General features: G+C 49.0%; 1 protein-coding gene across 3 annotated transcripts in view; it reads left to right on the forward strand.

Annotated features, from left to right (window-relative positions):
* LOC106557026 (CYFIP-related Rac1 interactor A) overlaps nucleotides 1–13,691 on the forward strand; it is a 30,342-nt gene extending 16,651 nt beyond the window's left edge. The window contains exons 2-12 of one of the 3 annotated variants that reach the window (XM_014076131.2): nucleotides 2,792–2,879; nucleotides 3,753–3,832; nucleotides 6,344–6,465; nucleotides 6,850–6,955; nucleotides 7,588–7,724; nucleotides 10,067–10,144; nucleotides 10,575–10,691; nucleotides 10,906–10,985; nucleotides 11,323–11,449; nucleotides 12,026–12,096; nucleotides 13,510–13,691. In XM_014076131.2, coding sequence (XP_013931606.1) covers nucleotides 3,763–3,832; nucleotides 6,344–6,465; nucleotides 6,850–6,955; nucleotides 7,588–7,724; nucleotides 10,067–10,144; nucleotides 10,575–10,691; nucleotides 10,906–10,985; nucleotides 11,323–11,449; nucleotides 12,026–12,096; nucleotides 13,510–13,573 — 972 coding nt within the window. In that variant the 5' untranslated portion in view covers nucleotides 2,792–2,879; nucleotides 3,753–3,762 and the 3' untranslated portion in view covers nucleotides 13,574–13,691. Of the gene's footprint in view, nucleotides 1–2,791; nucleotides 2,880–3,752; nucleotides 3,833–5,060; nucleotides 5,225–6,343; nucleotides 6,466–6,849; nucleotides 6,956–7,587; nucleotides 7,725–10,066; nucleotides 10,145–10,574; nucleotides 10,692–10,905; nucleotides 10,986–11,322; nucleotides 11,450–12,025; nucleotides 12,097–13,509 lie in introns of those variants that run through there. The other 2 variants (XM_014076130.2, XM_014076133.2) reach the window with 2 other exon arrangements.
* The last annotated feature ends 237 nt before the right edge of the window (nucleotides 13,692–13,928 follow it).

Below are 13,928 nucleotides of genomic sequence, written 5' to 3' on the forward strand. Positions count from 1 at the left end.
GAGAAATGCACCATAGTGAGAAGTAGAGGAAAGGAAGAGGGAGAAGTAAGGAGGGAGGAAGAAGGGAATGTAAGGAGGATGAGAGGGGAAGGAGGGTGAGGAAGGCGAGAAAGGAAGATAGAAGGGGAAAGGGAAGTAGGAGGGGTGATCGTTGGAGGGAGAAAGGAAAGTTGGAGGGGGAGAAGAAGGGGTGTATGAAAGTGATAGGTTGGGTTTATGAGTTGTGTTTAGGTTGGAGTTTTTCTTTTCTTATCATTATATTATTATTATTGCAAATATCCAGTATATAAGTGAATGTACAAAATTGAAAATGAAAATGAATAAAACATTTAAACTAAAAAAAAAAAAAATAGTTAATTTCCACTCTCTTAGGAGCCAAGGTGGCGCAGTGGTTAAATGCAGCACTGCAGGCTACTGCTAGATCAGCAGTTCAGCGGTTCAAATCTCACCGGCTCAGGGTTGACTCAGCCTTCCATCCTTCCGAGGTGGGTAAAATGAGGACCCAGATTGTTGGGGGCAATATGCTGACTCTCTGTAAACCGCTTAGAGAGGGCTGAAAGCCCTATGAAGCGGTATATAAGTCTACTGCTATTGCTATTGCTATTGCTATCCACCATGTGACTTTGATAGACATTGATTGGGGTCAAAGCTAAGGAAATAATTTGTAACTGCATGAGAGACAGGAAGGAAGAGAAGATGAATGACGGGGGTTGCTTCTAAACATTTGGCCTATTCATTCACATGAGGACACTCATCCAGCTCTCTTCTGAACTTCCCCATTTTCAGAAGACTTCCAGAACTTCATCCTCTATAACTTTCTTGATCATCTGTACTAAGAATTGGTGTAAAATAGTGTAAAATAATAATCAGAATAGAGCGGAATGGGACCTTGGAAGTCTTCTAGCCCAACCCCCTGCTCAAATAAGAGATCCCATACCATTTCAGACAAGTGACTGTCCAATCTCTTCTTTAAAAACCCCAATGATGAAGCACCCACAACTTCTGCTGGCAAGTTCTTGCACTGGTTAATTGTCCTCATTGTTAGGAAGTTTCTTCTTAATTCCAGGTTGCTTCCCTCCTTGATTCATTTACATCCATTGTTTCTTGTCTTGCCTTCAAGTGCTTTGTAGAATAATTTGACCCCCTCTTTTTTGTGGCAGCCCCTCAAATACTGTAATGCTGCTATCATAAATATTGTGAGGTTGCCCACCATCATCTCCTAATACACTCAGTATAGTTTCTTTTTCTTAAAACAGTACCCAACATTGTCCAAAACTGCTCTTTCAAAAGGCAACTGGACTTCGTTTTTTACCTTAAAGAGGTTTTGCTTCTCATCCAAGAAGCTTCTTCAATTCTAACTTCAGAACTGAAGAAGCATCTTGGATGATAAGCAAAAGGAAAAAAAACCAAGAAAGTCCAACTGACGTTTGAAAAAGCCCCTTTGGGACAACCATGACCTGGATGGCTGAGAATTTCCACATAGTACCCAACATTGCTTTACATGTCCACATTGATTTGTGACCCCAGAGTTGTCCTCAATATTCAGCTGATGACAAATTCTTCCTGATGAAATAAGAATGTCATGAACATCGTATAATTAGGGACGAGAGTGCCCACCCCAATTGCTACCAGTTGTGTCTCCTCTCCCAGCCTTTGAAGATTTTTCTGTTTTGACATTTTAATTGCTGCTATGCATTGAGATAGTGGCTTTAATGTGTTTCTGAGGCATTTATTTTTCTCTTGTCTTGTTCAGTCTCTTAATACTTTTGCAATCCATCAAAGAATTCTTGCTGTTGGTGGGAGAAATAAAAATCAGAACCAATCTATAAGCATGATTGCTTTTGGCAGCTGAATCCTTTGGCTCCCTTCTGTGTGGAACAATGGATGAAGTTTCTCTTTCTGGTTCCACCACAAAACCGCGTTCGACTAAAGGGCGCTCGACGAAACCGCGTAGCTGACGTCATCACAGCGCGACAACAGCGCGGAGAAAAAAGCACGCTGTAAACGCTAAACCTAAAATTAACCCCTAAACCTAAACCTAACCCCCCCTAAACCTAATCCTAAACCTAACCCTAAACCTAACTCTTAACCTAACCCTAAACCTAACCCTAAACCTAACCCTTAATCTAACGCTAAACCTAATCCTAACCCTAACCCTAACCCTAACCCTAACCCTAACCCTAACCCTTAACCTAACCCTAAACCTAACCCTAAACCTAACCCTAAACCTAACCCTTACCTTAACTTGAATCGGCTTGCTTTCAAAGCGCTATTTAAAGCGCCCTTCTTTCTCCGCGCTCGCTGTTGTCGCCCTGTTGATGACATCAGCGATGCGGTTTAATCGGGCGCGCTTTAGTCTAGCGCGGTTTTGTCGTGCCACGTCTCTTTCTGACCTCAGGTGCCCATTTTCGCATCCTCAGTTTACACCAAGGACATTGAGCCAAGGGAGCCGAGGTGGCGCAGTGGTTAGAGTGCAGCACTGCAGGCTACTTCAGCTGACTGCAGTTCGGCTGTTCAAATCTCACCGGCTCAAGGTTGACTCAGCCTTCCATCCTTCCGAGGTGGGTAAAATGAGGACCCGGATTGTTGTTGGGGGCAATATGCTGACTCTGTAAACCGCTTAGAGAGGGCTGAAAGCCCTATGAAGCGGTATATAAGTCTAACTGCTATTGCTATTGCTCTCCTGCTCAGACACCAGAAAGGAACTGCTGAGCTGGCCAGGAGGGTCTGGAGCTGGAAGCTTCACTCACTCACACACACACACCATTTCTCTGCCCCTTCCTTTCTGCAGGATCCCCCCAGCTGATGAAGTGTGTCACGATCTCCACAGGACTCCAGGACTCCTTGCTGTAGACATTGCCCAAGCACCATAAACAGAGGTAAAAGGGCTACTCCTGCACTGCACGAGCCTCCCCCAGTCCCCTTCCATCCCACTAGTGCTCATGTCAGAGCCAGACTTGGGTGGGGGGAATTGCAAAGGAGGACGTTCCTACTGTCCAGGTTGTGGCTGCTTGCAAGAAGCAAAAAGGGCACCTTGAGGGATGCTTATCCAGCTGTTCTTAATGCAAAGGAACATGAAAGCAAAGAGGGGCCCAGCCTGTGGTCTGCTGCCCAGGGCCGGCTCTAGGCCCAGGTGAGTAGGTCCTGACCTTGGGGTGCCAAAAGAGAAGATTTCTGAACAACAGAGAAAGTGAAAGACAGAAGCGGCGCACTCTGAGAGCCATCATGGCTCAAAGGTTAAATGTAATTTTGCAATGTAAATGTCTGAGGGGGAAAAAAATGGTCTGAATCCCTAACCAGATGGAAAGAGGAGCCCAACTGCAGGGGGCACCAGAGGGCCAGAGCTGGGCACAGGCTCCAGCTCCTGAAAGCTCAGAGGACCCTCAGCTGCCCCCCAGCCTCCCCGATGAACACTGCAAAGTGGGGCCAATCATGAAGGGGCACAACCAGGCTGGCCTTATGGGCAGCCTGAGGTCCAGCTCCCCAGGCCTCCATTCCTGCCCCTGCAGCCCAAAGGGGCGGGGCTTCTGGCACCCAAGGGGAGTTGTGGGGGGCTCTGCCTGGGACAGCCAGGGGTGAGGGGTGCTTGATCCTCAGGCAGGGTTGAGCTACAGCAGGATTTGCCAGTTGGTCTTTTGGGGGGGAGGGGGAGGCCTGCTGAGCTTTTGAGGGCAAAGGGGGATGAGGGGGGCCCTCGTCCCACCTGGGCCTCCCTTGGGCCTTCCCACCCTCCTCACTTTCTCCTGCTTTAGGTCTGCTGCCATGGGCAACCTGATCAAAGTCCTGGGCAAAGATTTAGAAAACTGTCCTCATTTCTTCCTGGATTTTGAAAGTAAGTCCCGGACGCAAAACAAAGGGGGAGTTGGGGGCCCTATAAATCCTGGCAGGGGAGTCACTGTTCTCCACCAGTTTGGGGGGGCTCGGGCCATGGCCTCCTTTGGCCTCTGCATCTGCCGCAGAGGAGGCAAGTTTGCCCTACAGAAGAGCAGCAGCAGGGTTGCTGTCAGACAGACTTGCAAATTCTCTGTCAGGGAGGGGCTGTTTTAGAACAGGTGCTCAGAGGTCCCTTGAGGTTCAGGTGCAGAGTTTCCCCCTCAAGGCAATTGGGCATCATTAAATCCCTGCCCCCTTTTATTAGCATATGTGTTTCAGTTTGCACCCCCACGTGCCACCCTGAGATGATCAGAATACATGACAGATTGGAAAACCACGAGTAAAAAGCAAAACCATGTAAATAATTTATAACCCAGCTAAGGGTCTTTCAGTTGCAGGCAAGGTTGCATCTGTCAGTGCAGGTGAAAAGGGCTGCTTGTAGCCTAGGAGTCTTTCCCTGCATGCCTGAGGCAGAGGCAAACCCATCCCTCCGTCCCCACAGTCTGTCTCCCATACAAGAAAGAGAATTTTGCTGGCGCAAAGACAGAGACAAAAGGCTTGTGCATTTCTTTCTTGTAATTGAAAAGCTTTACCTTTGGGATAAAATTAACAGGACGTTTATTGATTATGCTCACCTGAGCTGGCAGGGCTGGATTGGTTAAGAGCATCAGACATATATTGGTCCCAACAGGTGCTCGTTGCTCAAGTGGTTGTCTCTTGCCCTCACTGCTTCCACCTGCAAAATGGGAGCAGTGATGCTGGCAGCCTTTGAAAAGGCATTCTAGGAGTTACTGAAAGAAGTTCTGGGGTCTTGGAAATGCCCCATGAAGGCTTTGATCCATTTCAGGTGCTTCACATTTCACTTTTATTCAAAACCTTCCTGGGGATGTGTCCTTCAGGCAGACAGTGGTTTTCAATATTGCAACAGGGGGATGCAGAGCTGCTGCGCTCCAGCCCCGATGGACCACCCCAGGCGGGCCTGCCACAGGGGTGTCCCTCCCCCATGTCTGAGAGAACAGTGGCTCTTCTCTTCCTTATCATTGGTCTTCCTCGCCATCAGTCGATGCTCTCCTCCATTCGGGGCAGGAAGAAGCAGGCCAGACCGGCCCCAATGCATGTCTGGGTTTTCTTGCCTTTGGCTGTGCGTTCAATTTGGTCTGACTGGTTCCCCAGGATCTGCTGGTGACTCTTCCTGCCCCAGATGAGGAGCCATTCCTGCTCCCCCCATGACCCATCATGCTTTTCTCCCTCTTGTCTCTTCTCTTGCAGGTGTGTCAAATGGGGGACCTTCTTAAAGTGTTGACTTATAATGAGCATGACCAAGGCCCTAATTTTTCCCTTGACTTTGAACGTGAGAAGGGTTTTTAAAAAATTTTTGTCTTTATTTTAATTTCACAAGTTCTTTCATTAATTTTTGCCTTATTCACATTGATTTTCTTTCATTTGGTGTTATTTTGCTGGGCGATAGCTTAGCAGGCTGGTGGAGCTGGGAACCAGGAGGGGAAGGTAGAAGGGGGCACCATCCAGACAGATAAATGGCAGTTGCAGAGGAAGGGGGCAGGCCCATTAAAGAGGGGGGTGGCATGAAGGGCTTCCAAGAGGAAAGTGGGATCTCCAGAAGAGCATAAAGACCTCTAGGCTTCATTAGCAGCATCGCTTGGAGAGGGATCCCCAGTGACCAGTAAAAGGTGCCACAGAACTGTGATCAGTGACCCCCCCCTGCGAGCCCCCGTGAGCTCTTTAAGGACAGGGACCTCTTTAGGGAGCAACCTGGGTCTTCTTACCTGAGAGCGGAATTCCTGGCTGGGGAGCTCTGGGAGCTGAGGTCCGTTCTTCAGGAGGAGCCCTCACTGGGAAAAACAGTTGAAGGAGGAACCCACCTTGGCGGAGAAATGACAGGAAGAAGGGGGATGCTGACCCATCAGATGGTCCCTGGGGGTGAGAGGGAGCCCTGCTTAGCAGCATCTAGGTAGACCTGACTTGGGTTGCCATAGCTTAAAGCCCTATTTCACACCTCTATTCTGTTTGGTTCTCATGTATGTTTTTCTGTATATTTATTTTCTACAATTTATCCTGCCCTGCTCAGGGCCAAAGGTCTTGGCTTGACAGAGCAAAGCAACTCATGAGTCATGGCTTTCCGGGGAAGCCCCAAGATATTTCCCCTCCCTCCTAGATATTCCCTCTCTCTCATCCTTGGTGAGGGGGCAAAGGATCTGGGGACAGAAGCTCATGGATTCCATGGGGCTATTCAATGACTCCCTTGAAGATCCTGCTTCTCCAGGCACCAGCTTGGATAGACTAGCCAGCTTGGGGAGGCGGTTTATGGACTTCCAAGAGTGCCTTGGCTCCTTCCCATCCCTGGCCAGCTGACCATCCTCCTCCCTTCCATGTGCTCCCCTTGATGGCAACCCCTGTGCCCCCTAGCTTCTGAACTTTGCCTCCCTTCCTTCCTGGGTGGGGTGTGCTGCAGATGCTCAGCCCACAGAAGCCGAGACGGCCATCTGGAACCAGGTGAACGCTGTCCTGGAGGAGGCCCAGACCATCCTGGCAGAACTGCAGTCCTACACAGGCGCTGGCCAAGAGATCCGGGAGGTACAAGCCGAGCCAAGCTTGCAGCCACCCCAGGCTGGGCCAGCCCCGTGGCTGTGATGGGCAGCTGTGTTCTCACAACCGAGAGATCCTGCCCCAGGGATTCTGCTGGGGAGGATCTGGTCACTCAACATTTTTGTCTTGCTGGCCTTGGCTAGTCAGAGCACATCCTCCAGATAGGCTGTTCCCAAGTCTTGGGGGTTGAGGTTGGGCTTCAGCTGCCATGGGGCCTTTCTCCAGCTATCCCAGCTCCCGGGAGTCCATCCCGCAGCTGACCCCCAGGAGAGCAGGCCTGGTTGGGGTTGCCACTGCTTCTCTGGAAATGAAAGCATAGCAATGGAAGGTGTGAGGAGGAGCACATCCAGCATTGCTCTCTTCCTTCTTCAGGCCATCCAGAACCCCAGCCAGCTGCAACTTCAAGAAAAGGCCTGGAATGCTGTGTGTCCCCTTGTGGCGAAGCTGAAACGGTTTTACGAGTTTTCTCTCAGGCTCGGTATGTGTCGACCTGCTTGGTGTGTGAAGGGAGAGATGACAGGGGCAAGTCCATCACACACACACACACACACACACACACACACACACACACACACACACCATTCACCTTGTGCAGCCTGTCTTTCAGGGTGCATCTTCATAGGCAGGGACCGTCACCTCTTTCTTGGTTTATTGATTATACTTACATTATTATCGCACCGCCCTTACATTATATTTTACCGGGACTCTGGTCACCTAAGAGAAGGCAGTCAGTATTGTGCCCCCGTGTCCTCCGGTGCCAAGGGGACAAAGGACCTGATTGAGGGAGGGGCTTTTCTGGACACGGTGGTCCCGGGGTTCTAGTTTTCCCTTTTGAAGCAGTTATTCTTCCTTATTCCTTTGTGAGGGAGAACAGGGGCGCCACTTCCTCTGCCTCTTTCCTGTGGCTTTCTCTTCTTAGCAGCTGGGGCTTCTTCTCCTGTAGTGCTGGGCACAAAGAGCCTGGTCTGGCTGTGTGCACCTTCCTCCCCTGACCTGGGGGAAGGTGATGGGCTTCTCCACAGGCCTCCTTTGCCCCCCTTCTAGCATTGGGCCAGCCCCCCAAGTGGTATACAGGGACTGACCTGCCCTTTGTTTGCTCCCCGCCCCTAGAGAACGCCTTACGGAGCTTGCTGGAGGCCCTGACCAGCCCCCCGCATCCCCCCACCCAGCACTTGGAGAGAGAGCAGGCCTTGGCCAAGCAGTTTGCAGAAATCCTGCACTTCACCCTCAGCTTCGATGAGCTCAAGGTACCTTGGTGGAGGGGAAGGATGGAGGGCAGGAGAATGAAGTAAAGGGGTTCCTGGGGAGGTTGTGGCTTCAGGCTCACAACTGGTCCTAAGTTAACCATGTTTAATCCTGATTCTGTTGGGACAACCAAAATGCACCAAACCTGCTCAGGCACCGAGGCACTGGGTCTCCCATCTTTTATCTGCCTCTGTCTGAGCTGAATTCTCTCTCTCCTCTGCCCCATTCATTTTCCTTTTTACTCTGGTCGTCCATGTTCTCTGAGTAAATCACATACTGAGCAAACATATCCATAAGAACATTGAACATTGGGCACTATAATAAAATGAAATTCAATGGTGAAAAGAGTAAGGTTCTACATTTAGGCAACAAAAACGAAATGCACAGGTACAGTATAGGTGGTACCTTGCTCAATAGTAGTAACTATGAAAGGGATCTTGGAGTCCTAGTAGACAACTATTTAAATATGAGCCAGTAGTATGCAGCAGCGGCCAAAAAAGCCAACACAGTTCTAGGAATCAAGATCACTTGAAGTGTTAATACCACTTTATAATGCCTTGGTAAGGCCACACTTGGAATACTGCATTCAGTTTTGGTCACCACGTTGTAGAAAAGATATGGAGACTCTAGAAAGAGTGCAGAGAATTGCAACAAAGATGATTAGGGGACTGGAGACTAAAACATATGAAGAACAGTTGCAGGAACTGGGTATGTCTAGTTTAATAGAAAGGACTAGGGGAGACATGATAGCAGTCTTCCAATATCTCAGGGGCTGCCACAAAGAAGAGGGAGTCAAACTATTTTCCAAGGCACCTGAGGGTAGAACAAGAAGCAATGGGTGGAAACTAATCAAGGAGAGAAGCAACTTACAACTGAGTAGAAATTTCCTGACAGTTAGAACAATTAATCAGTGGAACAGAAGTTGCCTCCAGAAGTTGTGAATGCCGCAACACTGGAAATCTTTAAGAAGATGTTGGATAGCCATTTGTCTGAAACATTATAGGGTTTCCTACCTAGGCAGGGGGTTGGACTAGAAGACCTCCAAGGTTCCTTCCAACTCTGCTATTGTATTGTAAGATCCCATAAGAAGATTGTAGTAATATCTGGTGAGAGTAAGTCACTGCAGAAAAACACATAATTCCTCATAAAATGTGGTATTTATAAACATTATCACTGCTGTTTCCTTTATGTCATTGCAAACCTTCCTTGTTCTTTCTAAAGGACAACACTTGGGTCTTACCCAGCCCAGCAGACAGGCAGCTTCCATCTGTCTTTAAATATCCAAGTGGGGTTTTTCCTCCTTTTCCTCCACAAATCTTGCCATGGGAATTATCTGTGATGTCTCCTTGTGTGGCTGAGGCTGGGATCCAACCTGTCATTGCAGGTTGCTGCAGGCTTGACCTGTTTCCTTGCCTCACCCCATTTGCAGGAGAATCCAGTTCCTTCAATGTGGGTTCCCCCCTCCCCACGTGGGAGCAGCATCCCTTCCCATGAGTGCTACCTTGAAAGACCTGGCAGCCGGTCTACAGGCTCAGAGCAGGGTCAAGGCTGTGTCCCCAGTTCCACAGAGTTCTTTTACTTCACAGGATCAGAAACCAGGGAACAAGCCTTCCCTTCTCTTTTCCTTGCCAATTCCTCCCACACTGGCAGCTGATCCCAAGGCTTCCCTATCTAGGTGCTAGGCAAGAGCAGGGCGGGAGCCAAGTCCTTTGCTGCCAGGTCCCCCCTCCCTCCCCTCGTCTGAAGCCCCCCCTCCTGGGATCAGAGTCTTGAGGCTCCCACCCTCAGCCATTGTTCGCCGGCCCAAGGGACCCTCCTCCACCCATGGCCTACCCAGAGGGCCTGCCAGGCTGCTTTAAATCAAAACTCCTTCCAAAGAGCACGAAACATGTATTTAAAAATTTCCCACAAAACATTTAAAAATCAAGGGGTTGTAACATAAAGGGACACCTTGCAACCACTCTTCCTAATCTCAGATATTTTATTCTGAAAGAGAATTAAGCTCATTTGCCCTGGAGAAAATCAATCTATGTACTTTCTAAGAGTCAACACTAACTTTCTACCCCCCCCTCCTCTTTCTCATCATCAAGCCCACATTTCAGAGCAGCCAGAAAGCATCTCATAGTTGCTACAGGAAGCAGCTAAATGGGGATTTTTCTCTGCCCTGCCCTGCCCTGCCACTGCCTGCTAGGGGACCCAAGTGTGTTGGGGATGATGAGTTTTACCACTCTGGGGATCAGCTGTAGGCCCGGGGCCTCCTCCCCAGGGAATGTTGGGGCTTCCAGGGAAGCCGCAGTGGGGCCAGGAGGAAGCACTTTCCAGGTTTCCCCTTTGTCTCCCTCAGATGACCAATCCTGCCATTCAGAATGATTTTAGCTACTACAGAAGAACCATCAGTCGAAATCGAATCAACAATTTGCAAGTAAGGAAATGCTTCTCTGATTTGTGAAGTTTTGGACACATAAAAATTTTGGACACATAAAAATCTGGTATTAATAAACTGGGGAAAAACAAAAGACCGATGCAGAGCAATGTGGTGATTAATTAAAATCTATTATTTGCTTATGAGATAGTAACCAGTTTTACCTTAACCCTTTAGTCAGTTGTGAAAAATGCCAAGGAACCAATCAGTAGGACCAATGTGCCCCCTTAGCCAGGTGGGCTTTTGAAATTGGGGAAAGCAGACCCTGCTTTGCTTTTCTCCTTGAAGGGTTGAGTTTGCTCATCCCTGATGGGGGAATGAGAGCAAGCAAAGCCGGCTCTTCCCCAGAGAAATTCCACCCCCACTGTGGTCCTGCAGTCATCCCCTCTTAGGTCACTGTCCTTGCCTTGCTCTGTGCCCACGCCTGCAGTTGGATGTGGAGAGTGAGGTCAACAATGAGATGGCCAACCGGATGTCCCTCTTTTACGCCGAGGCAACCCCGATGCTGAAAACTCTGAGCAGTGCCACCACCAAGTTTGTCTCGGAGGTGAGCCACGAGATCTCCTGCGGACACTTTTGCAAGTCCCAAGAGGAGAAGATTCCGGCTGATGATGAGTGAAATGCCCCAGGGCTGCAGAGGCTCTGGGGAGGGAGGGAGGGAGGGGTCTGAGCCCCCTCCTTGATCCCAAAGGTGCTTCCTCCCCCTGATGAAGAGGAAGAGATCTCTCAACCCACGAAGCCTCTTGCTCTCTTTCTTTCAGAACAAAACTCTCCCAATAGAAGACACGACAGACTGTCTGAGCACCATGGCCTGTGTCTGCCGAGTGATGCTGGAAACTCCGTGAGTTTTAGCTGGTTCTTCCATGGACTGAACAAACAGGGGCTTGCACTGTGGAAGCTGCTGGGCTGCTTACATGACAGGCATCTTGCCACTCAGGCCCCAGGAATGCTGTCCGGAAGGAGGCGGCAGGCCCATGCCCAAGAGGGTTGGTGGTTCTGCTTATGATTAAGTGCAGAAGGACCAGCGGTGAATGCAGCAGGAAAAGGCTGCTGTCTCCCTGGCAAACAGGCTTCTTTGAAGTGGTGCAGGCTCAGATCAGGATTGATGGCTTTTGGCATTTTTCCAGGAAGGAAAACTGAGCCAGTTCTTTCCACGTTTCTCTTCGGCTTTCCCACAGGGAATATCGCAGCAGATTCACTAACACTGAGACTCTCCTCTTCTGCATGCGGGTAATGGTGGGAGTCATCATCCTCTATGATCATGTCCACCCAGTGGGGGCATTCACCAAGACCTCCAAAATAGATGTGAGTAACATTTTTAGACAATCCCCCCACCCAGTGCAGCCCCTAGGCTAAGCTTAGTTTCTGTGAGGTCCCCTGCCTCACTCGCAAGAGGGGTTTTCAGTTGGAGACTCACCCCTGTTTTCTCACCACTTTTGGCTTCGTACTCTTCCTACCAGAGAATATCCCTTAAGGGCAAATGATGTGACTGCCCCACGTGTTTTGAAAGCTCTCTCTGCTCATGCAGGACACGCATGAGACCCCTTACAGCCCCTTCATCCTCCCAAGAGGAGGGCTGCCCTTCCTTTGGAGGTGAGGAGCAAAGGGGAGAGGGTTTTCAAAGGAATGTAACAGAAAGCTTTGCAGAAATCTCCCTGGCAAAGAAAGAATTTGCATTCCAGCTTAAACTTGCTGTTACTCATCTTGCTGCATATGCCCTTCATTCACAGTCAGAGGTCTAAAAGGACCCCTTAGGGACAGGAGCAGCTCTTTTGGTCTCTGGTGAAAGTTCACGAGCTGAAGTCAGCAGATCTGGTTGTGCCTTTCCAGCCCTTGCTCCTCTCTGCAAAAAGAAAGCCCTTCCTTCCTCTTTCCCTCTAGATGAAAGGATGCATCAAGGTTTTGAAGGAGCAGCCCTCCAACAGCACAGAAGGCCTTCTCAATGCTCTGAGGTATGGCAGCTCCAAAGGTGCTCCTGCACCCACCAGAGGCCCAGGGTGGCTCCTGACCAGGCACTTTGGGTGATGGAGCTACAGAGGATTAGCCATTGCCCTTCTGGGAAGCTTCACGGGAATCATGGCGGAGAACTTTCACAGGATGAAGTTGGGAAGAAGATATAGGCAGAGACAGCTGGCCGGGAGGTTTTAACTGTACTGTAGTTATTATGTCGGTAACTATTCTTGTTTTGCCCAAATACAAATAAATATTCCCATTTTTCAAACCAGGAAATGGAGCTTTCTTAGGGTAAGAATTGTCCTCAGTTTGCAGTTCAACAGGACTTTGTTGGCATTTAAAGGTCATTTGTTTCTCCTCACTTCTATCACTTTGCTTGTTTGTACAGGTAGTCTTCAACTTATGACCACAATTGAGCCCAAAATTTCTGTTGTTAAGCAAAACATTTTTCAAGTAAATTTTGCCCCATTTTGTGACCTTTCTTGCCACAATTGTGAAGTGAACACTGCAGTTGTTAAATTGCTAATATGGTTACCAATTCTGGCTTCCCTGTTGACTTTGCTTGTCAGAAGATCGCAAAGGGGGATCCCATGTCCCTGGGACATTGCAACCGTCATAAAAAGGAGTCAGTTGCCAAGGAACAGAATTTTTATCACCTGATCACGGGGATAGTACAAAGGTCGTAAGTGTAAAAAACAGTCATAAGTCATTTTTTTCAGTGCCATTGTAACTTCAAATGGTCACTAAATGAACTGTTGAAAGTTGAGGACTACCTATACAGTCTATCAGAAAATCTTACGTTCACACAGCATGGGTGACCAAAATGCTTCTTTTACTCAGTTTGCACAATGCTCTGAAACAGAAGCAAACTAAAGAGGTCAGCGAGGGGTGTGAATGCAGCCCATGTTGTGGGTCTGCCTACAAGGTGAGAGGTTGGGGGTGGGTATGCCAGGTGCAGGACATACAGGAAGGGCAAGTGGGAGGAAATTCGGTTATGTGTCATTGTGTTGGTGGATTTCGCCAGGAAGAAATCAGGGTCGTGATCAGGAGATGGGTACACAGGGATTTTCTGCATTCACCACACACAGCCACTTCCTGTCCAGTTTTGCACTCAGGGAATGTGGCCTTAAGGAGGCCTTCTCTTCCACCCTGGTCCTGTTCTGGAGCTCACCCTTTTTTCCCCTGGCTGTCTCTCTCCATCACAAAACACACACTTACACACACTTACTTCTGCTAGCTTATTCCCCGATTCCCTTTCTTCTGGGGCTTTCCTGTTCATTTGCGAAGGGCCATCTATCCACCCTTTACCCACCGGGGGCCAAGAGGCTCTGGAGCTTCATACACGTCCCTTCCTTTTTCCCACCTTCGGACGGATGGCTGTGCTTATCCTCCTCTTGCCTTCTTCCTCCTAGGTACACCACCCGGCACCTCAATGATGACACCACTTCGAAGCAGATCCGGGCTTTGCTGCAATGAAGCTTCCTGGAACAGCTGTTCACCAGACAGACGCAAGAAACCTCCGGCAGAAATTTTAATCTTGACATGTTGCTATAAATAGTCGTCATATCCCGCATTTTGTAAAAAAAAAAAAAAAGAGCAGGTGAGATTGTCAATATTATATATAGAGAGAGACAGAACTGCAATAAATATTCCAGCTCCAAGATGACCCCCGTTCAATACTGGCCAAAACACAGGGACTAGTCTCTTGTCTCAAGTGGCCGTGCTGTGCTGATTCCAGCCCCATCCATGCTGGGGTGACCAGGCCCCCTGCATGTCAAGTCTTTTGAGCGTGGAGGAAGATTTCTTCTGAGCCTTTCTGGGATCATAACAT

Source organism: Thamnophis sirtalis, unplaced genomic scaffold, assembly GCF_051295495.1.
Source record: "Thamnophis sirtalis isolate CommonGarterSnake01/CBP01778 unplaced genomic scaffold, rThaSir2_p1.2 scaffold_13, whole genome shotgun sequence".
Classification (NCBI taxonomy): domain Eukaryota; kingdom Metazoa; phylum Chordata; class Lepidosauria; order Squamata; family Natricidae; genus Thamnophis; species Thamnophis sirtalis.